The 15368-nt window shown below is 40.2% G+C and overlaps 1 protein-coding gene across 7 annotated transcripts in view; it reads left to right on the top strand.

The window, feature by feature from the left end:
- STARD13 (StAR related lipid transfer domain containing 13) overlaps positions 1 to 15368 on the top strand; it is a 495175-nt gene that overhangs the window by 435039 nt on the left and 44768 nt on the right. For 6 of the 7 annotated variants that reach the window (XM_070471789.1, XM_070471786.1, XM_070471788.1 and 3 more), the window contains 2 exons: positions 2038 to 2109; positions 4805 to 4886. In XM_070471789.1, the coding sequence (XP_070327890.1) occupies positions 2038 to 2109; positions 4805 to 4886 (154 nt within the window). Of the gene's footprint in view, positions 1 to 2037; positions 2110 to 4803; positions 4887 to 15368 lie in introns of those variants that run through there. The other variant, XM_070471790.1, reaches the window with a different exon arrangement.

Below are 15368 nucleotides of genomic sequence, written 5' to 3'. Positions count from 1 at the left end.
GCTTGAAAATTTAGAAGGCAGCAGCCTATCTTTGACCAAGAGTAACTCACGTTTTCTCCGTGTAACAGTCAGAATGTGTGTTTTCTCTTTCCCTGAAGTACTTGTGTGGTTATCAAAGTGAAAGCCTTCACATAAGGACTCTCTCAGTGTGTGTTAGTTGCTAAGTTGTGTCTGACTCTTTCAGACTGTATGGACTGTAGTCCACCAGGCTCCTCTGTCCATGAAATTTCCCAGGCAAGAATACTGGAGTGGGTTGCCATCTCCTTCTCCAGGGGATCATCCCAATCCAGGGATTGAACCTGGGTCTCATGCATTGCAAGCAGATTCTTTACCATCTGAACCATCAGGGAAGCCCAAGGTCTCTGAAATGAGTCCTAAATACAACTTTGGAGACTTACAATCATTGCCCTTTGTACCTTTCAAAGGGAAAACCCAAGTTAGCCAATACAGTACAATCCAGCCAATTCATTTTGAACTGCAGTCATGGGGCTCACTCCCCCTCATGGAGAAGCTTTCTGGAACTTTTGTTTCCAGCTTGGTGCCCCAGATAATTCTGAATAATATGTACAAGGCAGGAATGTGTACCTATTTGGTCAGTGCTGGCAGTAATTACATTAAAAAAAAATCCTTATGTCAGAGAAAAAAACTCAAGATTTAGAAATTGTCAGTCTCTCTAATGGCAAGGGATTAGGGGATGCCAAAAGAAGCAGGGATTCTGGGATGGGGGCCACAGAAGGCTGTGTCTCCCTGAATTTAATGACATATCTCAACCCATATCCAACCACATCAGTGGGCCTGTAGGTACTTGCTCTTGCTTTGGAGCCTGTGGATGATCTGGCCTTTGTTCTGTTTTCCTAACATAGATCAGATAGCTCTGTCACATTGAACATCATGCTGCATGGACATTGAGCTTTCAGTGTAGACTGCAGTCTCTGGCCCACCGCTGATGCTAGCATGGATTGTTTCAGCGCAGTGACCCAAGAACACCCTGTACTCTCCAGTTTTGGCTACAGGGAGAAGTGAACGTCAGTAAATGAAAACGCAATGACCTGACCGGGCTCCCGCCCAACAGCAGAGAAAGGGGCCTGGGTAGAGACCTGTTATAATCAGCTGTTTAATTTTGTTTGGAGAACCTGGACTTCTGACAGATGAACTTCTTTTTCCCTTGCATTCGTATTTATCTACGAGTTGTGGTTGGGAAATGATCCAGGATTCACAAGGTCAAAAAGTGACCTGGTTCACATACTGGAGACTCTCCCATCTCTCTCCAGAGTTCTCCAGGCAGGTGGTCCTGTGCACTCTTGGAATGGCCACACCAAAACTGGTCACCCAAAGGACACATCAACTGCTTGAGGCTGGCTCTTGGAGATTCTAGCAGCCCCATCAAACACCTGTCTCATTTCCAGATAATCAGCTTCACTCTTGCCTGCTGCATTCTGCAGCTTGAAATCATTCAAATGTGCTTGATGAATGAACATCTTATTACAAGGCATTTGGAATTAAAGCATTAGTAAAACTAAAGCAATAATAAAACATTGGATTTTTGTAATACCTTTCTTCATGAGAAAATACATTTTCACAAGCCTGCCCAGTTGTATTCATTCTTTCATTATCCCCAGAGTAAAAGTATAAAGGAATGTAGGATAAATAATCTTAGCTTTATCTTTGAAAGTTAAAAAAAAAAAACCTAAGGAAGTACTTCCTCCTTCTCCCTAGTCCCCAGGTTCCCTAGCGTGTAAATAAGACATTTTTCCCTGCCTGAAACTCAGCTTCTGTGTTCTGTAGTCTGTGGTTTTGCCATTATCCAAATACTTATGGATTGACATTGAAGATAATCTTAGCAGACATGAAACAAGTACCTTTGTGATGCCTGCTCATTTTACACCCATTTCAGAGTAGGCTACTTGTACAGACTTACCGGAGAACAATTTTGCTTTGTAATAACCCAACAGTGCCCACCAGTTCCTACTGATTGAGGAGGTAGAGGCCAGTGGGTGGCCTGAGACTCAACGCATTTCCTTTTCTTGTGTTTTTCAGAAATCGAGGCGAAGGAAGCATGTGACTGGCTCCGCGCTGCTGGCTTCCCGCAATACGCTCAGCTATACGAGGGTAGGTTGGGCTTTTCTCCTCTCTTTATAAAGAGAATAAATTCAAAATTTGTCCTGTGGTGTGTTTTGACTTCCAAGTCTTTTCTCAACCATTTTTTCCTGGCTTTCTCCTCCCCTCTGCCTTTGCAATGCCCAGGACATATACTGATGCCAGTTTAGGAATGAGGGTCACTTCCTGAGACTACTTCACCTTCTGCGCTTCCCTGTTTCTCCTTTCTTTTCTTTTGCTTCTCACTTTCTGCTTCTCATGTCTTTACCACCAATCACAACTCTGCGTTTTCCTTCCAATGTTCTGCCAGCAGCAGCTTTTTTCCTGCACTTCCTCCCTATCCTCTTTCTTGTTTTTTTCATCACTGCTCTCAGTTTTCTTGAAAGTACAATAAATGAATTGTTGATAAATTTCTTAGAAATAACAAAGCTAATTTATCGTGAGATTTTTACCTTACATGGAAATGTTTAAGACGTGACATGGATCAGATGTTATTTTTCAGGATTTTAAAAGTAAAGTGTTTTTATTGCTAGCATCATACTTTGTTCCATTGATGTTTTCATTGACAGTTAATTAACTTATTCTCCTATATCTTACTTATATGCACTGCTGTGTGCTCAGTCACTCAGTGATTTCCCACTCTTTGCAACCCCATGGACTGTAACCCACCAGTCTCCTCTGTCCACGAAATTTTCCAGGCAAGAATACTGGAGCAGGTTGCCACGTCTTACTCCACGGGATCTTCCTGACCCAAGAATAGAACACACATCTCTTGTGTCTCCTGCATTAGCAGGTGGATTTTTTTACCACCACGCCACTTGGGAAGCCTCATTTCTTGCTTGTGCCTAAAGTTATAACCAACGCATCTCCTTCTTAAAGAGTCCTAATGTATAGTGAATTAGTCAGGATCCCAGCAGTGAGCAATGGCACATTCAGGACAGTCTGTGGGGGTCTTATTCCTAAAAGCGTTCATGATGGAGGTGTGAGCAGGGCATAGGAGACCACGAGGAACAGTTCAGGAGCCCAAAGTTTGTAGCAGCCCAAAGCTTGTACCCTAGGCCCAAAGCCATAAACAGAAGGTGAGATGCCAGAACCCAGGAGAGAGGATCTCAGAGCAGGCTTAGGAGTAGAGGACACAGCTGTGACGACAGCTCCCTGGGAGAGACCCAGGAGGGCAATGCCCTGTTGTCACACTCCCTCCTCCCTCCATCTCCAGCTGAGACTTCCCATTGGCCAAATAAAATAAGGCAGTGGACATGGACCCCACTGAACGCCATCCACACATCTGATCCTGGGCACAAACCAGGTTACAGAAGAGTGGAGCATGGATCTTTAGGGCTCAATAGAGCGTATCTAGTACACTAAACAGTATAGTTTCTGATGGCATAAAATTCACATAGGATGGAAAGAATCAACAAAGTTAACTTTTACTCACTGGTGAATTGCACATACTCACCTAGAAGCTCAGTTTTCTATTTTAAAAAAGCCTACTTCTCTCTCTTAAATTCTTTGAGGATAAAGGAGAGCATATCTGTGAGGGTGCTTTGAGGTCTAGAGTTTCTGATAAAAACTTTCATAAAATCATAGCCTTTTAGACAAGGAGGAGGGTCTTACAGTTTTGGTCTAAGCAACCATTATTCCCACCCTCCACTACCAACTCACTGATTATGAAAGAGAGGCCCAAAAAGGTTAAGTGACTTTTACAAGCTTATAAAATGGAAGAGTCAGAATTAAAATCCCAGTCATTCATATGCCTTTTATAAATGTAATAAAAATTAGAACAAATACTTTTACAGAAAAGTTACAAGTTTGGAACAGGATTTTGCTACAGAGACTTCTCTGGTGGACCAGTAGACCAGTGGTTACGAATCCACCTTCCAATGCAGGGGACAAGAGTTCAATCCCTGGTCCGGGAACTAAGATCCTACATGCAACTAAGCCTGTGACCACAACTACTGAGCCTGTGCACTCTGGAACCTGTGTGCCACAACTAGAGAGAAGCCTACTCACTGCAACTAAGACCCAACACAGCCAAAAATAAATAAATAATTTTTTTAAAAAAAGAAAAAGGTTTTGCTACAAAATAAAATACTTGAGACCATTGAGCTTCAGGTATTTTTGGAAACTTCAAAAAAGAAATCTGCCAAACTTCTATCCTGATCAGTATCTCGTGAACTGATCAGGAGAGAAGTCAGCAACCTCCACCTTAGGTAGATGGTGAGAGTGTAGAAGTTCTCCATGCAGGCAAATGTCTATGATAATGATGAGCTACAAACAGGTAAAGAATCCACCTGCAGTACGGAAGACATAGGAGACTCGGGTTCAGTCCCTGGATTGGGAAGATCTCCTGAAGGAGGAAAATGGCAATTCACTCTAATAGTCTTTCCTGAAAAATCCCATGGACAGTGGGGTCGTAAAGAATCAGATAAGGCTGAGCAACTGACGCACACACAGATAAAAATACAGACATTTAGCAATCCTATCCAAGGTCAAGCACTTGGTTATTTTCATATTGCATGCTTTTTTGTATCCTTAAAAGCATTTATTGGGGTTAAAGCAGCCTGCTCTCTAAACATTACCAACACATCCGTCAGTGGAGAGTAACTGCAGTTAAGATTAGCCCTGAGTACAGAAATGTGATGGTCTGAAGATATCGTTGCTGATTCAGATAAAACAAGCCTCATAAACTCCATTGTCTCTCTTTCAGATTCGCAATTTCCCATCAACATTGTGGCTGTCAAGAACGATCATGATTTTCTTGAAAAGGACCTTGTAGAACCTCTTTACAGGTAAATCATGTGAAATATTTTTGTTTCTTTCCATTTTTAAATGTCTATAATAGTTGTCACTGTATTAAGGGGCGAGTTCAACAATAATTCAGTAAGTCCTTATTGAGTGCCTACTATATGCCAGGCTATAAGTATCTTACTGTGAGCATGATCAGTCCCTGGTTTCATGGAATTTGAGTTCTAGTTTGAAGCTTCAGACTACAGATTGAGTCAAAGAGAGGGTGAGTGAGAGAAAAAGAGAGGAGAAGAAGAGATTATCTCACAGAGTGTTAAATTCTATTTTTAAAAATGTAAAACAAGCTGAGGCTATAGACGGTGATAGAGTGTGAGTGGGTTATTGGGAGGAGGAAGCATGAGGGACCAGAGTATGAGTGGTCAGAGAAGGCCTTGTTAAACTCTGTGAGTATGTCAAACTTAGCTGTATTTTTTAAGACATGATTATATCAGCAAACTGAAATATGTAAGCTCAAGTAATTATATCTGCTTTCAGAAATAATTTATACCTTCACTATGTGATAGGTGATAAAAGGAGACAAAGATGTATATATTAATAATTTCCTCCCCTCAAAGAATATATAATCTGGTTGAAGAAATCTAATTGAAGAAATGAAGCATACATGAGCAAATAAAACAATTGTAATTTGAGTGATAATGAAAGATGCCAATGCAATCAAATATCTCTGAACAATTAAATGTGCATAAGAGGTCATGTGTGTCTGTAGGAAATTAGCTTGGAAGTTTTTTAACTAAAGCCCTGGAGAGAAGTCAGAGCTGGAAATAAATATTAGTTTCAGGAGGCGAGTCATTTTTCCAAGGCTACAGAGCTAGTAATGGCTGAACTGACCTTAAACAAGTTTTTGTCACTTGTAGTCCAGTGTTCTTTCTTGTACATTCTGCATTTGACATACAAAAGATAGCAGTTTAAGAAGAAAGTAGTGATGAGGAAACTTTTGTCAAGATAGGAGAGACAAATGTATGTTAGAATATTGTGAAATAATCATAGACTTGATGATTCTTTAGACGTATATTTATATTTTTGTGTTCATAGCTGCTTTCTCGAGGGTTGCTATATGAAGAGAAAATAGAGTCGCATTAGGAAATGGTCTCTGAATATTCAAGGAAAGCATTGCTTCGGGTTTGCTTGTGTGGGTAACGAGAAGAGAACTCTTCAAATCACAAATTGCAGGGATGGGCTATTTGGACTTGAAAATAAACAAGCACAAAATGCCATTTGTGAGCATTTATAAGAGGAATGGATAGTTTTGTTGTAATTCTTTAAAGGCAATGAATTGGAAAAGCAATGTTTTCTCCGCAGGATGTCTGATGCACACCAGCGGCTCATCCTGAGTTTTCCCTCTTAATTTTAACCAAGAGTATTTTTACTAATGAGTTGACATTTTTAAAAAAAAAAAAGGTTTATTTATTTGTTGGCTGTGCTAGGTCTTCCTTGCTGTGTGGGCTTCTCTCTAATTGCAGCGAACGCGGGCTGCTCTTCGCTGCGGTGTGCAGGTTTCTCATTGCGGTGGCCTCTCTTGTTGAGGAACACAGGCTCCAGGGGCTCGGGCTTCAGTAGTTGCAGCCTGTGGGCTCAGTAGTTGTGTTGCGGGCTCTCGAGCACGGGCTCGGTGGTTTGGTGGACAGGCTTAGTCGCCCCACGGCGTATGGGATCTTCCCAGATCAGGGATCAAACCCGTGTCCCTTACATTGCCAAGGCGGATTCTTAACAACTGGACCACCAGAGAAGCCCATGAGTTGGCACTTTTAAAAGAAATATTTCTTATTGTTAATTGTATTACATTAATTATCTTTTTCCCAATTGCATGTTCTTGCATACTTATAGATATTTACGTGATTGCCAAGTTATGCCCTTTGTTGTTTTTCCCCTGGTTTCACTGAGATATAATTGACATATAGCACTGTTTATGTTTAAGGTGTACAGCATGATTAGACTTACATACATGATGAAATGTTTACAGTTGTTTTAGTGAACATTTATCATCTCATATAGATATAAAATTAAAGAAGTAGGGAAAAAAACCTTTTTTTCCTTGTGAGGAAAACTCTTAGGAATTACTTCCTTAACTTTCAGATATAAAACACACAGCGGTATATATTATCTTGATCATTTTGAACTTTACATCTCTACTGCTTATTTATCTTATGACTGGAAGTTTGTACCTTTTGACCACTTTCACTTAGTTGCCCCTTCCTCCCACCTCAGGTAGCCACAAATCTGATTTCTTTTTTTTCTGTAAGTTTGTTTGTTTGTTTGTCTTTGAAATATTAGCCTTACAACACTATGTTAGTTCCTGGTATTCTATATTTCTATACACTTCAAAATGATCACCATAGTAAGTTTAGTTGTCATCTATCACTATACAAAGATATTACATAATTATTAACTCTGTTCCCCACACTGTACATTTTATACCTGTGATCATTTATTTTGTAAATGAAGATTTTTACCCCTTTATCTCCCTCACCTATTTCTCTCCTCCTTCCACCCCTCCCATCTGGCAACCTGTTTGCTTTATGTATCTTTGACTCTGTTTCTATTTAGATATATTATTTTTTGTTTTTTAGGTTCCACATATAAATGAAATCTATACAATTAAATTTTTAAATTCAATTTAAAAGCATCTCAATTGAATTTTTAAATCTATATCTTCTTTGAGTCAAGGTGTTCTGAATATATCTAAAGTAAAATTCACTGTTTTCAGTTCTTTGAGTTTTGACAAATGCCTACAATCATGTAGTCACCACCACAACCAAGATATAAAACAGCTTCATCACCTAAAATACTCCCAGGTTCACCTTTGTCATCAACTTCTACCCCTGCTTCCAACCCCTAGAAACCACTAATCTGACTTTTGTGCCTAGTGTTTTGCCTTTTCTAGAATGCTATGTAAGTGAAATCAAACAGTATGTAGCCTTTTGAGTCTAGCTTCATTTTACTTAATACACCTAAGATTCATCTGTGCTGTGTGTATCAATCATAGTCTTCCACTGTGAGGATATCCTACTACAGTTTGTCCATTCACCAAATGAATATTTGGGTTGTCACCACTTTGGGTGATTATATGGGCTTCCCTGGTGGCCCAGATGGTAAAGCGTCTGTCTGCAATGCAGGAGACTTGGGTTCAATCCCTGGGTTGGGAAGATCCCCTGGAAAAGGAAATAGCAGCCCACTCCAGTTGTCTTGCCTGGAAAATCCCATGGACGGAGGAGCCTCATGAGCTACACAAAATTCGGGCACGACTAAGCGACTTCACTTTCTTTCTGTCTTATTCTAGGTGATTATATAGCCCTTATAAACATTCATATTCAAGTTTTTGTGTAAACATAAGTTTTCATTTCTTTTGAGTAATTTCTTAGGAATGGGGCTTTTGGGGTGTATATGATAAGTATATTTTAACTTCATAAGAAACCCACCAAACATTTCCAAAGTGACTGTACCATTTTGTATAACCACCAGTGATGTATGAGCGTTCCTGTTGCTCCACAGCTTTGTTGGTACTCGGTATTGTTTGGTTTTGTTTAGTTCTGTTTTTAAGCATTCTAATAAGTGTCTAGTGTTTCCTTTTCACGATTTAAACTTGCATGTTTGGAATGAGTAATGATGCTGAATGTCTTTTCTTGTGCTTCTTTGTCATTCATATATCTTCTTTTGTCTGTTCAAGTCTTTTGCCCATTTTTAAAATTTGGTTGTTTGTTTTTTTACTGAGTTTTGAAATGTCCTGCTAGCATGTAGCTTGTTTTTTCAATCTTAACAATGTCTTTCGAAGAAGTTTTAAGTTTTATTGGAGTCCAAATTATTAATTTTTTCATGTTTTTAATGTCACACATAAGAAATAGTGCCTCACATAAGGTCACTATTTTCTCCTTTGTTTTTCTTCTAGAAATTTCAGTTTTGTGTTTTATGTGTAAGGTGATCCATTAATTTTTTATAAGGTACAAAGTATGGATCAAGATTCATATTTTTGCTTATCAGTATGCCATTGGTTGACCACCATGTTGAAAAGCCTATACTTTCCTCATTGAATTGGCTTTCCGCTTATATTGTAAATCAATTGACCATTTATGCATGAGTCTGTTTCTAGACTTTCTATTCTGTCCCATTTATCCACGTATCCATTCTTTTATCAATATGCACTTGATTACTTAGCTTTATGTATGTCTTGGAATCCGATAGTGTAAGTCCTCCAACTTTGTTCTTTGCCAGGATTATTTTGTCTATTTTAGATCCTCTGCCTTTCCATATAAATTTAGAAACCTTTCATGGATATCTGTTTTTAAAATCCTCTGGGGTATTGATTTGGATTGTGTAGACTCTATAGATCAATTTGGGGAGAATTGATATCTTAACAGACAAATCTTTTGATTCATACACACAGACCTATTTATTTAGGTCTCCTTTGATTTCTTTCTTTTTAACCCTGACTTGTCATTTTCAGCATATGGGTAATATACATACTTGAAGGTACTTAAGTTATTTTATGTTTTGAGGTGTTGTTTTTTTTTTTATCATTTCAGTCTCCCATTATTCACTGCTAATATATATATGATATTGTTGTTCACTTGTATTCTGCAGTCTTTCTAAAATTACTCATTAGTTCTAGTAATTTACACATAGATTCTCAAATTTTTGTTGTGAAATATAAATCAAAGATTACATTATAAACCAAGAATGAAAATTCTGCTACATATTTTTAACTCAGGATTGCAGGGGTGAACCTTGCTTCTAAATGTGCAGTTCTGTTCATTTGATGATGTATGTGGCTGAGTGGGCCACACTTTAAGTGTCAAACATGAGGGTGATAAATCCTTATCTGCTCACTGCTGCATGTGGTCTAAGGTCCTTTGACTAAGTTCTGGACTTTTCCATTGAAGTCTACTTAAAAAAAAACATGCCTTTCAGACATGTTATAGATTAGCCAGTACAGGAGTCATTTCAAGATATAGAGTTGTGAATAATAATAGCTGTGTCAGCCAGAAAAATCAGAAAGCCTTCTATTATAGAGGGCTTCCCAGGTGACACTAGTGGTAAAGAATCCATGTGCCAATGAAGGAGATGCAGGAGATCCCTGAGTCGGGAAGATTCCCCAGAGAAGGACATGGCAACCCACTCCAGTATTCTTGCCTGGAGAATCCCATGGACAGAGGAGCCTGGTGGGCTACAGCCCATGGGGTCACAGAGAGTCGGACACAACTGAAGGACTGAGCAGGATGCAACAACACCAGATACCACAGTGCCCTTGATAAGGCCCAGCTTGCATTGAGTGGCAAGAGGTTGTTATCGTTGGAATAATTCTTAGGCAGCTGTGTCGTCCTTAGTATGATATAAGGAAAGCGTTTTTCTGGCGGTGTGTGAGCTGAGATTCTCAGGGCATAGAAGCAGTGGATAGAGCAGAGGCCAAAGGAGTATTCTCAGCAGGTGGACCAAAGGATACCAGTGGAATAGGAAGGCAGAGATGGAGGTAGGTTGGCTAAAGGAACACACACAGAATTTCGTTGCCTTACTTATGAATTCCTTCAAGACACAGATTTCCTGAAAGCAGGCAGAAGGAATACTTCCAGCCTGAGGGAAGTGACAGCACTTTTAAAATTTTGAGTTTGATGAGTGGTTAATTAGACACTCACCCACTTATATGGTATGTTATGATTGACGCCTAGAGAGCAGTAAGGGGCTGTGATTTTTTTCGTTTTCTTCCTCATGCACAGCAGACACAGTGGTGGAGCTGGTCTCATGTTTTAGTTTTAAAACTTTGTGGGCTCCACATTCCTCATGCGTATTTGAAACGCTGAGCCAATGCAGAATCCTAAAGGGAACAGGGAACCATGGCCAGAGGGCAGGTAGCTTCTGCCAGGTAGATAAACAGAGACCAGAGGGCTGAAGGTCTCCTACTGTAAATGTTACCCACAAGAATTTTGTTCACCTTTAGTTTTCTGAAAGTTTCTCTCATCTATGGACAGACAGTTAATGTCCTGGGTCCCCATTTACACTTTGAGAGTTGTTGAGTAGTGTTAGCTTTTTAGAGATTTATGAAGAAATTGTGGGTGGTAGTAAGGATGTTGCTGACAGGGAGGGTTCACGCCTGACTGGGCACACATGGGTATGTGGCTCCCATTTTCAGGCCTTGGAAGCCAGATGGGTTTGCCGTCTTTAGTGAAGGTGTGAATCTCCGGAAGGGTGATCACCCCTCACCATTGCTTCTGCAACTCTGCCAGCACCAGTGCACAGAAGGAGTCTGTAAATATCTGTTACTGCCAGTCAGAATAGTACTGCAGTCTCTGTTATCTTAGCAACCACATTATAATTCTGTTTTGATGGTTTTTGATTGAATTTTTAATTGAAAAATAATTTCCCCTGTGAGTAATAAAAAGCTAATTGCAAATCTAAAATAGCTGGATGAGCTAATGGAAACTGTAACAGTATCAGAATGTAGGCATAGTCAAGGTATCGCACTACCTTGCTAGGTTTGTCACCTTTAAGGCAAACTGCAGCACATCAAAGCTCCCAGATGAGACTTTCCAGAAGTAGCATGTTCTGTTAGCATTTTGGTTTGGGGTATTTGTTCAGACTGCTGTTAATAACATAGAGCTTTGTTGCCCAAGATGATCTCTGAATTTCTAACTTAATATTAGATCTGCCTAACTTATGCTGTTAATAAATAGTAATTATAACATGTATAAAACAAAGGCATTCACCTTGTTCAGTGCTGTTTCGTGAAGATGTGGAATTGACTAAGGTTACAGTTCATCTGTCACTGCCCTTTGCACTTAAAAGAACAGCTCATGGCAATGCATATCATGTGGGACAGGGAGACTGTAGGAGAGAGTGCCAACAAAAATGCTTTTTACAGTCTACTTCTACACACAAAGGCACACCATTTGATTTGAGTAAATTAAATAACATTAATAATTTTAAATTATAGTAATCTTTATGAAAATTGATAATATACTTTTAAATTTTCTCTTTAAGAATATCATACAAAATGTACAATATTCTGTATATTGCGTTTCTGTGCTATGCTTAGTCACTTAGTTGTGTCCGACTCCTTGTGACCGCATGGACCATAGCCCACCAGGCTCCTCTGTCCATGGGGATTCTCCAGCCTAGAATACAGGAGTGGGTAGCCTTTCCCTTCTCCAGGAGATCTTCCCAACCCAGGGATCGAACTCAGGTCTCTTGCATTGCAGGCAGATTCTCTACCATCTGAGCCACCAGGGAAGCCCATATTGTTGTGTTATGGCACATAATAATTTGTGACAATTACCTGAAAGAAACCACAGACAAATCATGGGGAGAAGAATATAGATGATTACATAATAATCACGGTCACTTCCACCTTTGAAATTCTAACTCTATAAGTTAACTACAAATCCCAATAAGCAGTGATTTCATTTCTTCAAAACACAAAGTCCTGGAGAATTCCTTGGTAGTCCAGTGGTTAAGAATCTTCCTTCCAATGCAACAGATAGGTTCAACTCCAGATGGAGAAACTAAGATCCCACATACCTCAGAGCAACTAAGCCTGTGCATTGTAACTATGGGGCACATAGGCTCTAGAGCCTGAGCTCCCCAACAGAAGCCCTCGCGCCTAAGCACCCAAAGCAGCCAAAGTATAAATAAATAAATAAGCCACAAAGTGCTTGGCAAGCACTCCTCTAAGCATTTTATAAATATTTACTCATTAAATTCCCATAATAATCTTATAAAATAGACTATAATATCATTCCCATCTTACAAATGAGGAAACAGAGGCACAGAGGTATGAAATAACTTGCCCATTTATGGCTCGTAAATAGCAGTGCTAGGATTCAAAGCCACACAGGCTGCTTCTGGCATTTTCCAAAGAAAGCTTAGGTCTTTTTGTGAAACACGATTTGGAGTGTTTTTTGTTTTGTTTTTAATTTTTTCCTTTAAAGGTAATTCTTCCCAAGATGTCTATGTTGCCTTGTGATCCTTCCGAATTTAACTTGTAAGTCCCAAGGTTAGAAATTCTGATTGCATTTGTACCATCATGGACCTCAACTTTTAAAAATAATAATAATTAGAGTAAGAGTTTAAAGCACACTCAGTCCTCTTGTGAAGAGTTTAGAACTGATTTAACGTCGAGAGTAGTGGCACTGTGTCATCTCTTCCTTAAGGTCACTTCATCAAGGCTGTGTCTTGAGGGCCTTACTTTGCTGTGGAGACAAATAAGACAGAATTTTCACCTGAAGTCTCAGTCCAGTGCTGTGGTTCTCAATTCGAGGTGGGGGCAGCATTTGATCCTGTCTCGAGGCCTGGGAATAGTTTTGCTTGTCACTACTGTGGCGATGCTCCTGGTGTCTAATGGGTGGAGGCCGGACATGCTGCTCCCTCCCACAAGGCACAATGTACCCCCCACACAAGCAATTATCTGTCCCCAGATGCCCATAGTACCTAGGTGGAGAACTGAGTAAGCTATGACTTATGTGGACAGATGGTATGATCGCTATAAGTACAGGTGCAGGAGAGCTAAGGGCGAGAGAGTTTTAGAGAGAGCTTCCTGGAAAAATGACCCTAAAAGGCCAGTAGGCATTACTCAGACAAGAACACATGAAATTTTGATGTGGTTATTTTGAACTTTCACTTTTGTTTCATTTGACTAATTTAATGTGCAGAAAAGGCATCTGCATCCCCACCCCCACTTTCCATCACAAACCTCACCCCAAGGTAGACCATATAGAATGGGGGCAGCCAAGACAGGTACAGATATAGAAAAGTCTAAGGTAGGGATTTCATATATACATGTGTAAATTTATAAAAATTGATTTTTCTATTTTTAATGGTTTCTTATATAAACTTTTCCAGCCACCTACTCAAAATAACTTTAGGAAGAATACCCAAGAAGCTACAAAGTAGAACAGCAGGGCTAAAGAAGGAGTTTATATCTTTAATTTTATTCATTTCTCTCTATACATATGTGTGTTTAGATATTTGTATTGCATTATATAAAAAACATTAGCAACATTTTTTAAAAATGCCTTGCTTTGCCACATCAAAAATAGGTGACCATGGCTATCACTTTGGGAGTGTTTACTGTGTGCTGACTAGTATACTATGTTCTTGACATTGACTTCATTTTATTCTCACCAGAACCTATGAATAACGGGTACTGTTATTATGCTGTTGTTGTTCGGGGTTCAGGGGCACCAGATTCCTCCAGGTTTGAGTAGCTGTGTGGCGGTGATGCCTTTCCTTGAGTCAGGAAACAGCGAGGAGAGAGGCGAGAGGAGTCCAGCCAGGGTGTGAAGTGGGGAGGGGTGATGCGCTGAGGAGCTGCAGGTGCCCGGGAAGGTGTCGAGTGTGCGGCTGGGCATGTGGGTCTGGAGCTGGACAGGGTCCTCAGCTGGAGACAGAGATGAAATGTCATCCACGGAAGGTATGAGGTCCTGAGAGTGAGACAGTAAAGAGAGGAGAAGAGCACCGGGGCTGACCAAGGGGGACCCCACGTCTATCCGGCAGGCCGGGGAGGAGCCAAGAGACGCCCCTCCGCACCTGGGAGTGAATGTTTCTTCCCACCCGCTTCCCCCCGGGGGTTTTGCTTTCTTTCAGTTTTCTCAGAAATCTCTGGTATGACCCTTGCTTCAACCCGGCCTAATTCTCACTGGAGAAATTTTATTTGGATTAGATGCAATTTGTGAAAAGTTAAAAAGCTGAGGACACCCCGTCTGACTTCTCTAGTACAGACGTACGTGAATTTAAACTTTGAAATCCACAAACTGAAGAAGTCCAAGGAAACCTGTTCTTTTGTTTTTGTGTGCTTAGTTGCTCAGTGGGGTCCAACTCCTTGTGACTCTGTGGATTGTAGCCCACCAGGCTCCTCTGTACATGGAATTTCCCAGACAAGAGTACTGGAGTGAGTTGCCATTTCCTTCTCCAGGAGATCTTCCCAACCCAGGGATGGAACTCACGTCTCTTGCGTCTCCTGCATTGGCAGGTGGATTCTTTACCACAAGCGCCACCTGGGAGGCCCCTATTTTGTTTTTAGCTCTTTACTTGTGGGCCACTGTGGCTAATGTCCTTGATCAATTTGCGGAGGGAGCTTGCACTCTTCCCTCTCATCATTAGAGGCTATTGTTGATTTCAAATTATTTTCTGGGGATGTAATGTACAGCATGGTGACTATAGTTAGCAATACTGTATTGCATAGTTGAAAGTTGCTGAAAGAGTAGGTCTTAAGAATTCTCATCACAGGAAAAAAAAAGATAGTAACTATGTGTGATGATGGACATTAAACTTATTATGATGATCATTTCAAATATCAAATCATTATGTCATACACCTTAAACTTACCTGAGGTTGTCTGTCAACTGTAAGTCAATTAAAAATATATATTATGCAACTCATACATTGCCATGCCACATGTACATCCCCTCCCCCTTGAACGACATCATATAGCAAGATCAGTCCATGCTTTACCATTCCTCTCCCACACCTCCACTGATATCCAG

This window comes from Odocoileus virginianus, chromosome 8, assembly GCF_023699985.2.
Source record: "Odocoileus virginianus isolate 20LAN1187 ecotype Illinois chromosome 8, Ovbor_1.2, whole genome shotgun sequence".
Taxonomy (NCBI): Eukaryota; Metazoa; Chordata; class Mammalia; order Artiodactyla; family Cervidae; genus Odocoileus; species Odocoileus virginianus.
This window is presented reverse-complemented; position numbering and strand designations above follow the sequence as displayed.